The 16,176-nt window shown below is 48.8% G+C and overlaps 1 protein-coding gene and 1 long non-coding RNA gene across 4 annotated transcripts; one reads left to right on the forward strand and one right to left on the reverse strand.

The window, feature by feature from the left end:
- Positions 1-3,975: 3,975 nt before the first annotated feature.
- On the reverse strand, positions 3,976-5,343 carry LOC125916269 (tigger transposable element-derived protein 1-like). Its single transcript, XM_049622402.1, has one exon. The coding sequence runs from the start codon at positions 5,341-5,343 to the stop codon at positions 3,976-3,978; it is 1,368 nt and encodes a 455-aa protein (XP_049478359.1).
- Positions 5,344-6,446: 1,103 nt separating this feature from the next.
- On the forward strand, positions 6,447-14,032 carry LOC125916631 (uncharacterized). Of its 3 annotated transcripts, none has more exons than XR_007455991.1 (5): positions 6,447-6,534; positions 10,000-10,078; positions 12,699-12,813; positions 13,144-13,420; positions 13,582-14,032. It is a non-coding gene; the product is annotated as an uncharacterized LOC125916631 (long non-coding RNA). The 3 variants fall into 3 exon arrangements; XR_007455990.1 differs by having other exon boundaries at positions 13,144-13,326; XR_007455992.1 differs by having other exon boundaries at positions 13,144-13,279; positions 13,488-14,032.
- Positions 14,033-16,176: the final 2,144 nt, after the last annotated feature.

Genomic DNA, 16,176 nt, shown 5'->3' on the forward strand with positions numbered 1-16,176 from the left:
GCAAACTTAGATATACAGAACTATTGCAAAAACATTCCCATTTACCTATCTCCTGGATTCCCTAAATATTAATTTTTTTTTTTTTAGCATTTATTTATTTTTAAGAGAGAGAGAGACAGAGCACCAGCAGAGGAGGGGCAGAGAGAGAGGAGACACAGAATTTGAAGCAGGCTCCAGGCTCCAAGCTGTCAGCACAGAGCCAGATGCGTGGCTTCAACCCATGAACCGCGAGATCACGACCTGAGCTGAAGTAGGACACTCAACTGGCTGAGCCACCCAGGCACCCCTGGATTCCCTAAATATTACCATTTACCTCATTTGCTGTATTCTTTCTGTGCACATGCACATTTCTTTTTCTGAACCATTTGGCAGGGAGTTTCAGAGATGATGCTCCTTTGCCTCTAAATACATGTGTCTTCCTGCCAAACAAGGACGTTACAAGGCCACAGTGCACTTATCACTGGGAAATTAACATGGACACATCACAGAACCTACAACAAAACTTACTTAGATTTTGCCATTCAGCTGCTATGTCTGTTTAGTCTTCTTTAATCTGGAAGGGTGCGTGATGGACCCCTTTAAAAAGCACAAGGTAACTGGGGCGCCTGGGTGGCTAAGTCGGTTAAGTGTCTGATCCTCAGTTTCTGCTCAGGTCATAATCTCACAGTTTTGTGGATTCGAGCCCCGTGTCGAGTATGGAGCCTGCTTGGGATTCTCTCTCTCTGTCTCTCTCTGCCTCTCCCCCACTTGTGCTGTCTCAGTCTCTCTCTAAATAAACTTAAAAAAAGCACAAGTTAGTACTTTTGAAGACTGTCCTTCAATGCGGGTTTTTCTGATAGGATTCAGGCTTCGCGCGTGGAGTGAGAATTCCCCAGAAGTGACGCTTTGATCTACTTGTCTCCTGCGTCCTTTTGACATGTTTCTGTCATTCTTTAGGAACCGCTTACTTTCTAGCGTAATAAGGTGTTCTTGGTTTTTCTTGCGCTTTCCCACTCCTAGCCCTGAAACCAGCCGTTTCCTCAAGGAGCCCCAACAGCTGTTAGTGGACAGTGGTAATTCAGTAAACAAGATGTGGTCGTCGGGTGTGCTCAGTCCTACTGGGCTGTGACTGCTTCTAGGTCCTTTTACCAGACAGGAAATAGTAGCCCCTTCATCGACATCTAGTCCTCCATAAACATATTAAAAACATGAGTTCACACTGATACTCCCAATTTCAAAGTAATGCCACAAGATTCTTTCCCCTTTTTAATATTTGTGATTCCCTTCCTTGACAGAAACCTGGCTCTGTTATCTATAATTATTTATTTGCTCAATCCTAGAACACACAGAGTACCTTCAGCATTGCCAACCTATGCCTCTGTGAAAAAGAAGCCTAGAGTTTAATACTTTTTTTGAGTTCCTTTTTGTATTTAGTTGAGGGAATACAGTCAAAACACAGCATTCAAAATTCACTTGGGTGTTTCTCCCCTTTCACTGTGCATATGTAATTCATGAGAAATATGGTTCCATTCATGTACTCCATTTTATTTCCCTATTTTTATTTTTTTAAATTGGCTTCACACCTAGTGCAAAGCCCAACATGGGGCTTGAACTCACGACCTTGAGATCAAGAGTCAGAAGTTTAAGCAACTGAGAGCCACCCCAGCGCCTCTTATTTGCCTATTTTATTGTTGTGATATATTAGCATGGTTCCTAAAGTCAGAACTTCACAAGAGGCCACGGTGCCTGGCTGGTTCAACAGAGACTTGCCTGTCTCTCTCTCTCAAAAATAAACATTAAAAAAAAAATTTTTTTTAAAAGGCACTTTAAAAAATAAAAACCTTTACAAAAGGTTCGTCAAATATCTTCCTCCCCCGTTCTTTGCTTCTTTCCACCCCTTCCCATCAGGTAACCAATGTCTTTGGTCTCTGGCTTCTCCTTTCAGGGTTTCTTTTTGCAAAAATGAGTATGATACATGTCTATTTTCTTATTTCGTTTATCCCTTTTTTAAAATAATTTTTTTAACATTTATTCATTTTTGAGAGATGGGGACAGAGCATGAGTGGGGGAGGGGCAGAGAGAGGGAGACACAGCAGCTGAAGCAGCTGTCAGCACGAAACCCGACTCAAGGCTTGAACCCATGAACCGCGAGATCATGACCTGAGCTGAAGTTGGACGTTTAACCAACTGAGCCACCCAGGCGCGCCCCACCCCCCACCTTTTTTTTTTTTAAGTTTGTTTTTTGAGAGAGCGCGAGAGCGTGTGAATGGTGGAGGAGCAGAGAGAGAGGGAGAGAGAAGAGAGAATCTCTAGCAGGCTCTGCACTGCAGCACAGAGCCTAATGTGGAGACTGAACCCATGACCTGTGAGATCATGACCTGAGCCCTGAAGTCAAGAGCCCAATGCTCAACCCACTGAGCCACCCAGGAGCCCCTCCCCCTTCTTTCTTCCACAAAAATGATAGCATACTGTTTTTTTGCACGTTGCTTTTTTCAAATAATAGTATACCCTGGAAACCATTCTCTATCAGTCCAGAGTTCTTCCTCCTTTATTACTGTTATCATCATTTACATCTAGATTATATCCCATTGTATGTAATAACCATTTCATATTTGACCATTCTTCTATATACGAATATTCAGGATGTCTCCTCACTTTTGCAGTAACAAACAAGGATGCAACAAGTAACCTGTGCACATGTATTTTCTTTTGTTGGAGGTGTATCTTCAGAGTATACTCCTAAAAGTGGGATTGTTAAATCAAAAGAAATGTATTTTTTATGAGTGTCTGATGTCCCTCCATATTCGTTGTAGCAATTTGCATTCCCATCAGCAATGTAGGAGGTCGCTGTTAGCCCAGAACATCACCAACAGAGTGTGTGGCCATACTTTTTGATTATCTGTCAATCTAATTAGTGAGACACAGTATCTGTGTAGCTTTAATTTGCATTTCTCTAATCATGAATGAGGTTGAACTTTTTTTGTTTCAAGACCTAATTTATTTATTTATGAATTATATCCTTTGTCCACTTTTCTATTGGATTTCTGGTATTTTTTCCTCCTCAATCCTAAGAGTTCTCCATATAGCAGGGATTAGCCCATTGTCTGTGAGATGTTGCAAACATCTTCTTCCGATTTATCAACTGCTTTTGACTTTGTAGTGTTTCTCCCATGGAAAAGCTCTTTTGTTACATTTTTATACAGTCAAATTAAGTTTTCTTATTTCATCTGGGTCTTAAGTCATGGAAAATTTCCCAGCACCCAGGTCAAAGAGGCATTCATTTCAATTTTTATTTTTGGATCCACGATCTGTTTATTTAGTCTTGTGTATGCTGTGAGGCAGGGATCTAATTTTATCTTCTTCCAAATGATTAACCAGTTGTCCCCCACTATTAAAAAAAAAATCGGGGCTTCCAAACTTGTACTTGTTCCACAGGTCTGACTACTGCACTGACTTACTCACTGAAGTTTTATAGTTTGCTTTAATGTCTTAGAAGAGCTAGTCTCCTCCTTGCAGTTTTCTCTCTCTTTTTTTAAAGTTACTCATTTTGAGAGAGAGCATGCGCACAAGCAGGGGAGGGGCAGAGACAGACAGAGAGAGGGAGAGAAGGAATCCCTAGCAGGCTGTGCGCTGTCAGTGTGGACCCTAACGTGGGGCTTGATCTCACAAACTGTGAGATCGCGACCTGAGCCAAAATCCAGAGTCAGAGGCTTAATAGACTGAGTCACCCAGGCACCCTGCAGTTTTCCCTTTTTGAAGCAGCATTTTCCTGGGTATTCTTGCATGTGATTATTCTAAAGCACACATTTAAGTGAAATTTTAATGACAAAATTCGGTACTCTCAGGTGTCAAAATGAAAATACCAGAAACAAGAGTTTCCAAAGATGTAAAGCATCTGGAAGTAGAGAGGCGTGGCTGGATCTCATCCGCTGAGGTCATCTTGCTGCTTCTGGCTTTACTTTGATTAACGTTTGGTCGCACACACTGAAAAACGACCTAAGATAGTTGCTTTGAGCGCCGCTTCTTCTCATTGTACAATTCCCTGTAGCAGTTGATCGCATCATTGATTGCTCCCGAAACTTTCAGTTTCCAATCATCATTAGGGCCGTCACTTGTAAGGACCTGTAGGCCTGCCTCGAAGTGTGCGAAGGCTGCTGAGAGTCTTCCTGTGGTTAGCTGACGCAGGGCGGGCGGGGCATCTTCACTCTCCTCTTCTGCAGGCTCCCGCTCTAGCTGCATCAGTTCCTTGTTCGAGAGATCCTCCTCGTGGGACCTCAGCAACTGGTCCACGTCGGCTTCTACAACCTCTTCGAAAGCCACATTCTTGGCAAGGCTCACAATGTTTTGTTGAAGTTGTGCAATGTTATCTGCTTGGGAAACGCTCTGGAACCGAACACACTCAGGCCAGATCTTCTTCCACACGCTGTTCATCGTTGCCGGTCTCAGCGCCTCCCAAGCTAGTGCAATGTTGTCTACAGCATCCATGATGCTGTAGTTTCTCCAGAACTCCCTGATCGTGGCTGTATCCTCCCCATCTGTTGCTTCTAGGATGTGCTCAAAAGTTCTTCTCACGTAATGAGCTTTGAAGGCGGAGGCTATGCCTTGACCCATGGGCTGGATGGAGTCAGCTGTACTGTCATGAAGATATTCCACTCTTACATTATCAGACAGATCACTCAAATTTACCGGGTGGCATGGGGCATTGTCTAGGATGAGCAACGCTTTGTGGGTGAGATTATTCTGGGCACAGTATCTTTCAACGGCTGGGCAAAAAAAGTATGTGAACCATTCCTGAAAGATGCTCCTGGTTGCCCAGGCCTTTTTGTTTGAGCGCCAAATTACAGGCAAATTGGGCTTGGAGTATCCTTTCAGAGCCTTGGGGTTTTCCAAGTGGTACACCAATAAGGGCTTCAACTTAAAGTCCCCAGCTGCATTGCCACCAAGAAGCAGCATCAAGCGATCTCTGGATGATTTAAAGCCTGGCTCAGCTTTCTCTTCCACAGAAATGAACGTTCCTTCAGGCATTCTCTTCCAATAAAGCCCCGTCTCATCTACGTTAAAAACCTGCTGGGGGGTATACTCACCTTCTTCAATGATGCTTCTTAGCGCTTCTGGATATATGTCCTTGTTTCCAGGAGCCGTGCTGTTTATCTTGAAGTGGGGCAAACGGTGGCGCTCCTTGAATCTCACAAACCACCCTTTACTTGCAGTAAACTTTTCTGTTGGAGAGCTTGCACCTCTTTCACGCTGTAAGTCATCAAACAAACTCTTAGCCTTCTCCTGAATAGCTGTGACACTCAGGGGCACATTTCGCTGGCTCTGGTCTTCAAGCCACACGTGCAGCAGGCGCTCCATGGTCTCCATGACTGCACTTCGATGCCGAGTCAACCGGGAGGCTCTCAAAGGAGTAGCTATTTGCGAATTCGCTTTAATTTTTTCCTTATTATCTCGGATTGTAGCCACTGTAGAAACAGCAAGGCCCAAGGCCTTCGCAATTTGGCTGAGCTTTTCACCAACTTCAAATCGTCTTAACACTTCCAATTTTATGTCGAGGGTAATTGCTTTCCGTTCCCTTTTGGCACTTGGGATGGCCGATGCATTTAGGGACCTTTTCCCAGGCATTTTCCCTTCCAGAATGTAATAAAATCACACCAGTCTCAGGAGCCAGAAGGCCCGTGGCTATTCTCTGCTCCCTTGCAAAACGTGGGAGAGAAAACGGGGCTGCCAAGAAGTGCAGGCAGATGAGAAAAAGGTCACCAAAGGCCTGCCCGGCCCCCTTTGCCAGAAACAGGCTGGTTCACTCTCGACTGGAAGGCAGGCAGCGTAGGCCTCTGGTGTCAATCAGAGTGTCCAATCCCCAGACAGCACATCTGCAGGAACATTAAAACCGGCGTGGGTTTCTGGGATCCAGAAAACAGAAAAAAAATCCGTGCAAGTTAATAACGCTGCATAGCACACACCGAGTCAGTGCCTCCGTTCTAGAGGGACATCGAAGCAGCAGGTAGCCGGGCAGCGGGCTCACGAGAGGCGCCGGTAGCAGCGGCCGGGGGGGGGGGGGGGGGGGGGGCGGACCAGGGACTGGTGTTGTCTTTTGTGAACCGCTTCCTGTGGAGGACCCGGGAAATATGTGTCCTTGGAGATGCCCGACTTAAAATAAGTCTCAAGGCGCTGGGTATCCTCATAGCACCTAGCCCGAGTCGGTCGCTGGGATTTCTGCGCTCCGCTGTGTGGACAGGACCCGACAGCGCTCACGTTCAGATCTTTAAAAAGTCAGGTGGTAGGGTAGACAGCTGATGAGAGGTCCCAAGCCGGCGCCTAGTCCTTACCGCGCATGAGCGACGCCTCCAGCGCCCGCGGGGTCGGCTCCGGGGGTGTGGCGCTTCTCTGGCTTTGTTGCTGTTCTGCGCGTGCGCGCGCCCGAGCGGCGCGAGGGCGGGGCGGGGAGTGTCGCCCCCGCTCCGGGCGGCGGCCGAACGGTCTGGGCCGTGCGGCGGTGGCCCAGGAGGCGGCGGGACGGTCAGGGCAGGCGTGAGAGCCCTCGGAACAGCCCGGCAGGTGAGCGGGGAGGTTCTGCCCGCAGGTGTCGGGAGGCGGGGGCGGGGGCTCCGCTCGACGCCTTGGTGACGCCGCCCGGTTGCGCCGGCTGTCGCGGGGTAGGGGTCCGGGGGAACGGACTAGAGGGGCCTGGCTGCGGCCACCACCACATCCCCAGCCGGCGGCTCTGTCCCCGCGGCTGAGGTGGCCGTCCCTTGCCCTCCGCGTCCCTGTCCTTCTCCTCGCGGCTTCTTGCCGCCTTCTGAATTTCCCGCCGCCTCCCGGGCCCTGCGCAGTGCTGGCTCCCTCCTCTGCCTCCTCAGTCCCCTCTCCAAAGAGCCCCCACGTGGAGCGATTTGCGTTCGAGTCACGAGTCCCTGCAAACCCACAGCATCTCCTCGGGCACCTCGCTTCGACTGCGAGCCCGTTTCCTCCTGGGCCCGGAGGTAATGCTTGCTGTGGCTCAGAGTTGCTCTCTGAGCCGGATGTGATACTGCACGTGGAAGAGCTTTGCGGGCTGTTAGTGTTTCTCACGCGTGGAGCCCGGTTTCACCACTCTCATAGCAGCTAGTACTGCTTCCAGCCTTCCGTGCTAAGGGCTTTACACGAACCCTCTCATTTAAGTCCTAAACCCTTCCTGCACGCAAGCGCTGCCATAACCCTCTTTATGGAAGAGAAAATGTAAAAGCAAAACTGGCCGCTTGCAGCTCAGGGCCATCTCGCTCCAGTGCCTTCACTTTTAGGTATTTCTGGGTTGTGTGCCTTTCCTCTGGTTAAATACTATGAAATGGGATTCCGTGGGTTTTGTTTTTTTAATGTTTTTTTAAATTCAGTTTTGAGAGACAGAGTGTGGGCAGGGGAGGGGCAGAGAGAGAGACAGAGACACAGAATCTGCAGCAGGCTCCAGGCTCCGAGCTGTCAGCATACAGCCTGGCTGGGGGCTCAAACCCAGGAACTGCAAGGCCATTACCTGAGCCGAAGTCGGAAGCTTAACCGACTGAGCCACCCAGGCGCCCCCTAGGATTCCGTATTTTAAGGTTCTGTTTCTGTATTGGTTGATACATCCCAGGGTGCAGTGATCACATTGGCTTAATTTTTTCTCCTGCATAAATGTGAGGTTTCTGATTTTTGGTCCAAGAAAGGCATCTTGGTTTCCAGACAGTAGTGAAGGAGGAAGAAGGATTCCGTGGATTTATCTCCTGTCTTGTCTTCAGGAATGAGCTTTTCCCTCCCATCCCTATTCATTTTGGAGGTGGTACAAGTGAGCTCCGTTTCTGGAACTATCGACGAAAGCAGAGCCTTTCGCCTGGGACGTTTCAGCATTGCAGAGGCTGTTCTGGTTGTTAACACGTGGTGGAAGTCAGTAATTGACACAGCTGTGTCCTGAGTCACTGAACCTCCGTGGCCTCAGTGGTTTCAGTTACGAAGGAAGTTGGATGATCTTTGAGGGTTTTTTCCCCCCAGACTGAGTTGTTCATCTGTTGAGAGTCAAGAAGTGAACCACAGGCAAGGGCTCTGTCCCTCGGCTGCTCTCCTTGGATTTGTAGGCTGAGGGGGGGGGGGCCTGCAAAAGCTGGAGAGGCGTCACAGTGTAGTCAAAAGTACCCTATCAGTTAACACTCATCAAGGGAAGCTTATGTTCTGGAGGCTTCCATGCAGTTATTTTCTCATTCAGTGATCTTGCCGCACCATCCCTGCTGTGCAAGGAGGAGAACGGGACTAGCAGAACAAGGGAAGTAGAAAAGGAAGGGAAGGGAATGGAGAGGCATAAATGCCATATCAATGTGGGTGGGATAGTTGATGCTGAAGGAAGTGAGCTGCCAGCAGATTGAAGAGCCACTGCCTGGCGGGCTTGTGTCTGCGTGAGTCTGAGACCCCAGGGTAACCTGGCTGATGATCTGACGGGAAAAAAAGGACAGTGGCACTTTGCCTGTTGAAGGGTCTTACTGTGCCCAGCCCCACGTCTTGGCATTGCGTATGCTCATCACAGCCAAACACCAGTAACAGACTGTGTCTCTGAGAACTGCCTCTGACCTAACGTGGTTCCCTAACCCATGTCAGAAGAAGATTACGTCATGAACTGAAATAAAGGAATTGGGAGTTTTATCAAGTTTTGGAGGCCTGAAGCACAGTACTTAGCACTTCTAGGGCTGAAGGCCACCAGCCCTGCTCTGTTTGGCGTGGAGCTGCAGAAACCCTGGGAGGCTTGGTTTCCCCTCATCCGCCTCCGGCTCCCAGTTGCCTTCAGGCACTCACTTACCTCTCTAAACTTTTCCACCTCTGCAGGGGGCACGGTCACACCTACTTTTTTAGGGCGGATGGTGAGGATTGGAGGAGGTGACAGAGGAGCACCTACCCAGCAGGTGCACCACCTTCTGTGCTCCTTTGTCTAAATTTCCTGTTGCAGTAAAATGCCTTTGTGATGTCTTCATGGTCTCATGATTCCTCCACATCAGGCTCTGGTCCTTTGTGCGGGCTGAATCCCCGCAGCAGGCGGCTTCATTCACAGTGTGGAAGTTCTCATAGCCTCATCACCCTTCCTGGTGCATCTCCTTTCTGAGCTTCCCCGTTTGGGTTTCTCCCTGGTTTTAATATCTTTCTTACAGCTTACCTTACTTGTGAGTCCACTTTGGCTTTTCATAGGGATGTTTGAATAATTTGGCTTATTAGCAAGTTAATAACCATTGGCAATGAATTTACCGTGGGGCATGGCCTGCCTCATCATGAGGGACAGCATGGTTGAAATAACACGGGTGTTGTCACCTGTATGTCTATTTTCATTATAATAGAATATTGGGGATGATCCAAATCTTTGCTTATGTTGGTTTTTTTTTTTTTCAATATAATCAATATTGGGTTCTTGACTGTACTTAGATTTTGTTGTCTTAATATGGTGGCTTTTCTTGAGCTTATTTTTGTTCTAATGGCTTTTGACATATAATAGTGAAAAATCTAAGTCGTCTTTGGTCTTGTCCTTAACTGGTGTTAAATATTGTTAGCTTATGGTGAAAACTGGCATTTTCTTCTTTGAGGACTGAAGAAAATACAGGATCTGGAAGAGCACTTGCTTTCTCTGGCCTGACAAAAATACTAATCCTTGGTTGATCAAAGATAAATTATAGTATCCTTTGGTTTTAAAATTTTATGTGGCTTAATCTTAGAATCATGTTTGTTTTTGAGGCTGTGATAGTTTCAGTGGCCAAAATTGTCTCAGGCAAGAAATGGTTAGGGACTTGGTGGGGGTGGGAGTGGAGGCATTGACAGCAATAGCTGTGAAAATTCTTTATGTGTTTCTGCAGTGAATTTAGTTCCTGTTTATCCTGTTTGAATCCTATTTTAATGGGACATTTAAGCGGATAAGCAAAGGCAGCAAGCTAGCCCTTTAGCCCACATCCGGGTCCCTTCCCACCTGTAATGCCACCATGAGAAAATGGCCCATCACATGGCAGAAGGTGTTCATCTTCTCTCACTTTTCACTGCCTCCAGGGGACCTGCTTTCAGCAGCTGGCTCTTCGGGCAAGACTGACGTCATTTTCTTAGTGGCTGTGTTCAAAACCACCCAAAGGTACCCATCTTTCTTCTACCATCATTAGCATAACGTTACGAGAACCAAGTGAGGCTTCCTCAGTGTCTCCCCTGTAGTGGGGGAACCAGGGGACAGGGTGTGTGTTGACTCAGGATGCCCCGTGCCTCCTCCCTTTTCTAGTTTCCATATTGAGCCTTACTTCAGTCTTCCCGTTTCTGGGTCACTGCAGCCTGTCTTTATGGTTTTGATAGGACAGTGAAAGAGAAAGTCTCATAAAGTTTCTAGGCGAATCTTTTGGGATGCATGAGAACAAACCTTTGTTTCTACATATCTGAGTGACAGCCAGGCTGAGCCTCATGTTTGGGAAGCACAACAGAGATGATGTGCAGACTACAGTTAGCTTGGAGCGCGTCTGCCCCTCACAGTGGACTGTAGGACTGTGCTCAGTGTCCCCTTGGACACCCTGTATGTGAGGCTTGTAGGTGCGTGTTGATTGCATCAAGCAAGGAGTCAGGGCAGAAAACTGGTTTCTCTCGTACTCTCTTTCCTCGTCTTACAGGATGGTTGCTTATGTGAGTGTGGTCTGTGCTTTTAAAGTACCAGAACCTCATCATTTGGTCCCTAAGGGTTTGAGGAATTCTTTAGAAGAAACAGAGACTTAGAAAAAGCAGCAACTCCAAGAAAAGGTACAAGGGTCAATTTGGCATTTTAATGGACCGAGCCACCCAGGTGTCCATCAATTTGATGTTTTAAAACTGTGAGAGTTTTACATTTTTAAGGCCTTCGCTGCTTTTGGGGTTAATCTCCTTGGGAGGTGACAAGCAGGCGGCCCGTGCACGTGTGGTGTTGGCCTTCTCTTTCCTTTGCTTGTCGTGCCCGTCGCTTCCAAGTCACCCCCTTCCTTATTCGGATCCGAAGCCTCACGGTTTGGTGATGTGGATTGGTGAAGTGGGTATTTATCAGGTGTGGTTCTCCTGTGGAACGTCTTCTGCTCAGTTACCTGTAAGTGAGGAATAGGGGGAGGCCCATAGAAGCATGTTGGGAGGTGTGTTTACGTGCTTTACAAATATAGCAGTTGGTTTTTTGCAACATTATCGTTTATGCAGATTTTTACTCTATCCTGTAATATGTTTGTCTGTTTCCGGGTCACCTAGGCCTTGGGCCTCCATGGCTTTGATTTGGGGTTATTGGAGTGGTGTGCATGTGACGGGGCAGGACTGTGGCTTTGTTTGTCCTGCGACTTTTTGGGCTTCTTGCTTAGGCCCTTCCATTTCCTGTTGCCTGGCTGTGGAGAAACATGGCCATGGATGGATCGCTGCCTTAGAAGCCTCTGTGAGACCACCTTTCCCTTACTCAGGGGAACGATTGTTTTCCTAAGTTTTGGGTTAGTTTCCCAGGTTCTTAGGAACACATGCATTCTTGTGTGGCACCTCTGCGACTTCATTTCTGGTCACAAATGTGTGGGCGGGTGGTGGGGGGGTGGTTTCCCCACCATGCAGTTCTGGGACACCAGCTGGGTGTCCTACAGTTTAACCCACTTCTGACATCATGTACCTGGAATTAGCACCAGATTCCACAGGTTCAGGGCTCCGTCCTGAAAGACTGCCTCTGCCTCCCACTCCCTGCCTTCAGATGGCCTTCCACTTCTAGATTGTCACCTGTGCTTCTGACTGACTGGCTGTAAATCAGGTTTCCATGACCGCCTCTCCTTGGGTTCATTTAATTTGCTAGAGCTGCTCACAAACTCGGGAAACCAATGTATTTACTAGATTACCAGTAGTTCATTACAGAGGATGTTAAAGGATATGAATGAACACCTAGATGAAGAAATATGTAGGGCAAGTTCTGGTAGATTCCCTGGTATAGGAGCTTTCTGTCCCCTTGGGGTTTAGCACAGAATGTGGGTACGTTCTTGTCTACCAATCTAAAAGCTCTCCAAACCCCGCCCTTTTGGGTTTATATGGAGGCTTTGTTGCATAGGCATGTGATTGATTGAATCATTGGCTGCTGTGATTAATTCGACTTCCAGCTCTTCTCCCCTCCCCTCCCCCCTTCTCCCCCAGAGTCAGGGGTGGGGCTGAAACTTCTAACCTTCTAATCACTTGGTTGCTTCTCCTAGCAACCTGCCTCCATCCTTAAGGGTTTTCCAAAAGTCACATCATTGACACAAACTCAAGTGTGGTTGAAAGAGGCTGGTTATGAATAACCAAAGACACCTTTACCACCTAGGAAATTCCAAGGGTTGTTAAAGCTCTGTACCAGGAGGACCAAACGCATACTTCTTATAAATCGAATATCATACAGGTCAAACAAAGCTAAATGCCTGGCAGACTCCGTGATAACAATTATTCGTTTTTGTTTCTCCCCCTTGTCTTTTTGTGTGTGCTAAAGCACCTCTTGGAAATTTTAACTGGAAATTGTACTTGATGGAGTTAATGGGGAGGGGAGAGTGTTTCTTTGGGTGTGCCTAGCTTTCTAGGACCGTTCAAGCCTCCTGATCCTCAGAGTGTACTTGGAGGAACCCTAGGTGGGCATGTCCTGAATCAGAGCCATCTCTCCCAATACACACTTTGCACCCGACAGAATGGTGGGACAGGGGTGCTTACGGGGCTGGATTTGTGTACTCTGAACTGCTTTGTATTTTACGTGTGTGTTGCAGGAAGAGGCTTGCAAGGCTGGATTCAGTCATCTAGTTTGTGGGTCAGTGTTCTGAGAAGGGGTATCGTGCCCAAAGTGCCAGCTGTTTAACAGTAATGCCCCCTGGATCGTGCCTGGTATGTATGTTCCATTCACTGGTGATTACCTGGAGATTTAAAGAAATTTTTCAAAATTTCCATCTTGTTGGTATGGTCTAGTAGTCTTTTCCACTCTAACCTGTGTCCTGAGCTGGGAAGGGCACAGCAGGCTTTTCTCCTACACTTCTGGACAAAATACTTATGTTTCAGCTCTGCCCAGCCTCTTCCTGTCCTGCTCCCTGTTTACCTCCAGAAGGCACCAGTGTTAGGAAGATTGTATGTTAGAAGGCATTTTTTTGTTCTCTGAAGCCTCTTTCTCTAGGAAGTTGTAATTATTGTTACCTGGTGTCAGATTCTGTTTTCTCTTAGGAACTGGTGAGCCAAAGGATGTTGGGGCTGGAACAGACGAGGCAGGAGAAGAGGAAAGCAGGGTGACTTTGCCTGGTGGAGCCGGCTGCAGAAGGTGTGTGTGCATCCAAGGACTAGACCCCACATGGCCCATCACGTACCCAGGGGGCCGGTCACGCTCATAGACCCCACGTGGCCCATCACGTACCCAGGGGGCCGGTCACGGTCATAGACCCCACGTGGCCCATCACGTACCCAGGGGGCCGGTCACGCTCATAGACCCCACGTGGCCTATCACGTACCCAGGGGGCCGGTCACGGTCATAGACCCCACGTGGCCCATCAGGTACCCAGGGGGCCCATCAGGTACCCAGGGGGCCGGTCACGGTCATAGACCCCACGTGTCCCATCACGTACCCAGGGGGCCGGTCACGGTCATAGACCCCACGAGGCCCATCAGGTACCCAGGGGGCCGGTCACGCTCATAGACCCCACGAGGCCCATCAGGTACCCAGGGGGCCGGTCACTGCTGTGCTTGGGCTTTGTGCAGTCGCTCTGCTTGTTCTTGGAGCAAGCTGATTCAAAGATTCTAAGAAACAAACTTAAAATTATGACAACGTGGAGATTTCCATCTGAATTTTAAAAGACCCAGATAAGAGATAACCCCAGAAGTGTTGGCTCTTTGTGGGTCTTCTGCCTCTCCCAGGTGCTTTGCTGAGCTGCTGTGTTTGTTGTGTTTACATGTGCCAAGCGGAGGCCTTTCCTCCCAAGGACCCCGGCTTTGGCTTCACCACGCACACAGCATGGTGGAGTGTGAGGAGGGAGCATTTGATGATGTCTCTCATAATATCTGATAAAAGAAGTCGCTGTTTCATGAAGGAAACCACCCTCGTTTAACCGTAAAATGTGTTCTCTTGTCCCACGGCGGGGGGGGGGGGGGGGGGGGAGGGGGGGGGGGGGGGGTGGGCATTCCCCTGGGACAAGCAGGGTTTCCACAATCTTGCTGTTTTGGGAGCAGGTGTTGCTATGGGATTTTCCTACATCTATTTTCGAGATCCTGGGAAGGAAATCGCCCGGAAGCAGTTCATGCAGTATTACTTGGTGAGGGGTCTGGTGAGGGGACTTACAGTCTGTCCACCCAGGAAGGAGCTGGTACCTATGGCGGCGTGCCCACCCCTGTGGTCTGCAAGCTCTGATCCTGAGCATCCCAGCCTTGGGGTATAGACAAGACCAGTTTCACTTTTCCCAGTAACTCCCTCACTGAACGCTGTCATGCCCACATTCTTGCTGGGTGGCGGTCCCTGTAACATCATGGCCTAACTTCATCATTGACTAGCTTTTGCTCCTAAGACCTCATTCTCTTTTTCTGTAAACTCCAATCTTCTGTCTGATTGAAAGCTTTTCTCCTAGTGTGGTCCTACCCTGACCCTGAGCAGGGTGGGCCAGCACTGTCCACCCCAGGCTTTGTGCTGTGCTCGCAGGGTCCTCCCTGGCTTGTCCTTCTGAGCGCTGAAGTCAGGTGGAGTGCCCCTCCAGCTTAAGTGTAAGCTTAGGTAGGAGCAGAGGACTTGCTCCCCCTCTGCCCATCGCTCTAGATAACACGCAGTTAAGATCCGGACTTCCATCTGTGTGATGATGTTTGTAGAGAACCATTGTTTCCCACCAGGGTCTGTGGCTGAGGCCTTTGTTGTCTGCCTGCACGTCTGTCCTCAGAGAGGCCCTTGCTCCCTGCTGGGTGGGGGAATGGCAGCTGCCTCTCCTCTCTCCCAAGGATCTGCCTCCTGCTGGGGAGGAGGGGTGAGACGGGGGTCCTCCTGTGTCTGCATTCTGGACAGATTCCAGAGTTCCCTCAAGCTCTGGCACCGCTGACAGTGACGTGTTTGTTCTGAGGCACAGCCTAGAGCACCGAACGGGGACGTGTTCCCTCCCTGGCTCACCTCACTCAGCGCTGCGCTCAGCCCCCGTGGTGCACAGGGGACGGGCAGCCTCTCCCCAGGCTCAGACCAGAAACCTGATCTTCCTCACCCAGAGGAACTTGCAGGTTGGCTGGAAAAGTCCAGCTTGTGAGTGCTGCACCGTCTCCCCGCTCCTCCGCAGCTGTTGTGAGATCACCTGATGACATCTTAGGGTGTCACAGAAGTAAGTAAGCTGAAGCGCAGCCCTCCCTGAGCGCCTCATGCATTTGGGAATAAAAAAACCCACAGTATCCAGGAACTTAAGTAGCAAACTTTGTTGTAAAATAGCTTTGTTATTTCTCCTAACTAAAATTGGGAGAACGTTTCCTTCCAATTTTTAAAATGAGGAGAAAGTATATTTGCAAAAAATGGGAAGTGAATAAGAATATAAAGAAGGAAGCCCCTGGCCTGCTCTGAGCAAGGTTACACAGGTGGGCACTGGTCTCCACCCTGCCCCTTGGGCTTCACCGTGTTGAGCTGTGTACCCAGGTGGTAGTGTAATTGTGTCGGAGAAAGCAAGACTGGCCAGCCGGGCGGTGATCCAAAAAGTAAGAGATTGAAACATGATGGGGGCTGTAAGGATGTCCCAAGCTCTTGCCTCTTTAATGTGAGAGTCGGTGGAGTCTCTGGGGTCTCTGTTGCAGAAAAGCTGGGATGTTTGGCTGCTCTGAGGCGTTTCTTTGACGAGCATTAGGCTGTACTGTGGAAGCATTGAGCTTTGTGGGGTGGTCATAAGATGCCACAGCTGGGAACACGTCCTCATCACACAACCCCGAGTCTTTATTTACTTTCCAGAAGGAGCATTGTTGTAGTGATCTGAGATGCTGTCGAGAGCAGATGGATGGCAGAAGGAAACGGGGCACACCCCTGAATTGTGTCTTTGAAGAGCTTCCCAGAGGAGCATGTCTGCGTGCAGATGGTTGGGTCCAGAGGCACCAATAGCTTGTGGGCCGTGGGGATTACGTTTTCATTCTCCCTGGCACTGTTTTCTTGTGGTACCTGCAGCTGGGTGGACAGAATGTTCCCGAATCAGCTCTGTATCTCAGGACTGCCCTGTAGTCAGTGTAAGACTGTTGTTTGTGTGCCTTCTGGATTTCCAA

Source organism: Panthera uncia (assembly GCF_023721935.1).
Source record: "Panthera uncia isolate 11264 chromosome E2 unlocalized genomic scaffold, Puncia_PCG_1.0 HiC_scaffold_20, whole genome shotgun sequence".
Taxonomy (NCBI): domain Eukaryota; kingdom Metazoa; phylum Chordata; class Mammalia; order Carnivora; family Felidae; genus Panthera; species Panthera uncia.

What these genes read in the sequence shown, in the direction of transcription:
- LOC125916269 (XM_049622402.1), bottom strand. Translation starts at nt 5,343, where the DNA reads ATGGAGACCATGGAGCGCCTGCTGCACGTGTGGCTTGAAGACCAGAGC.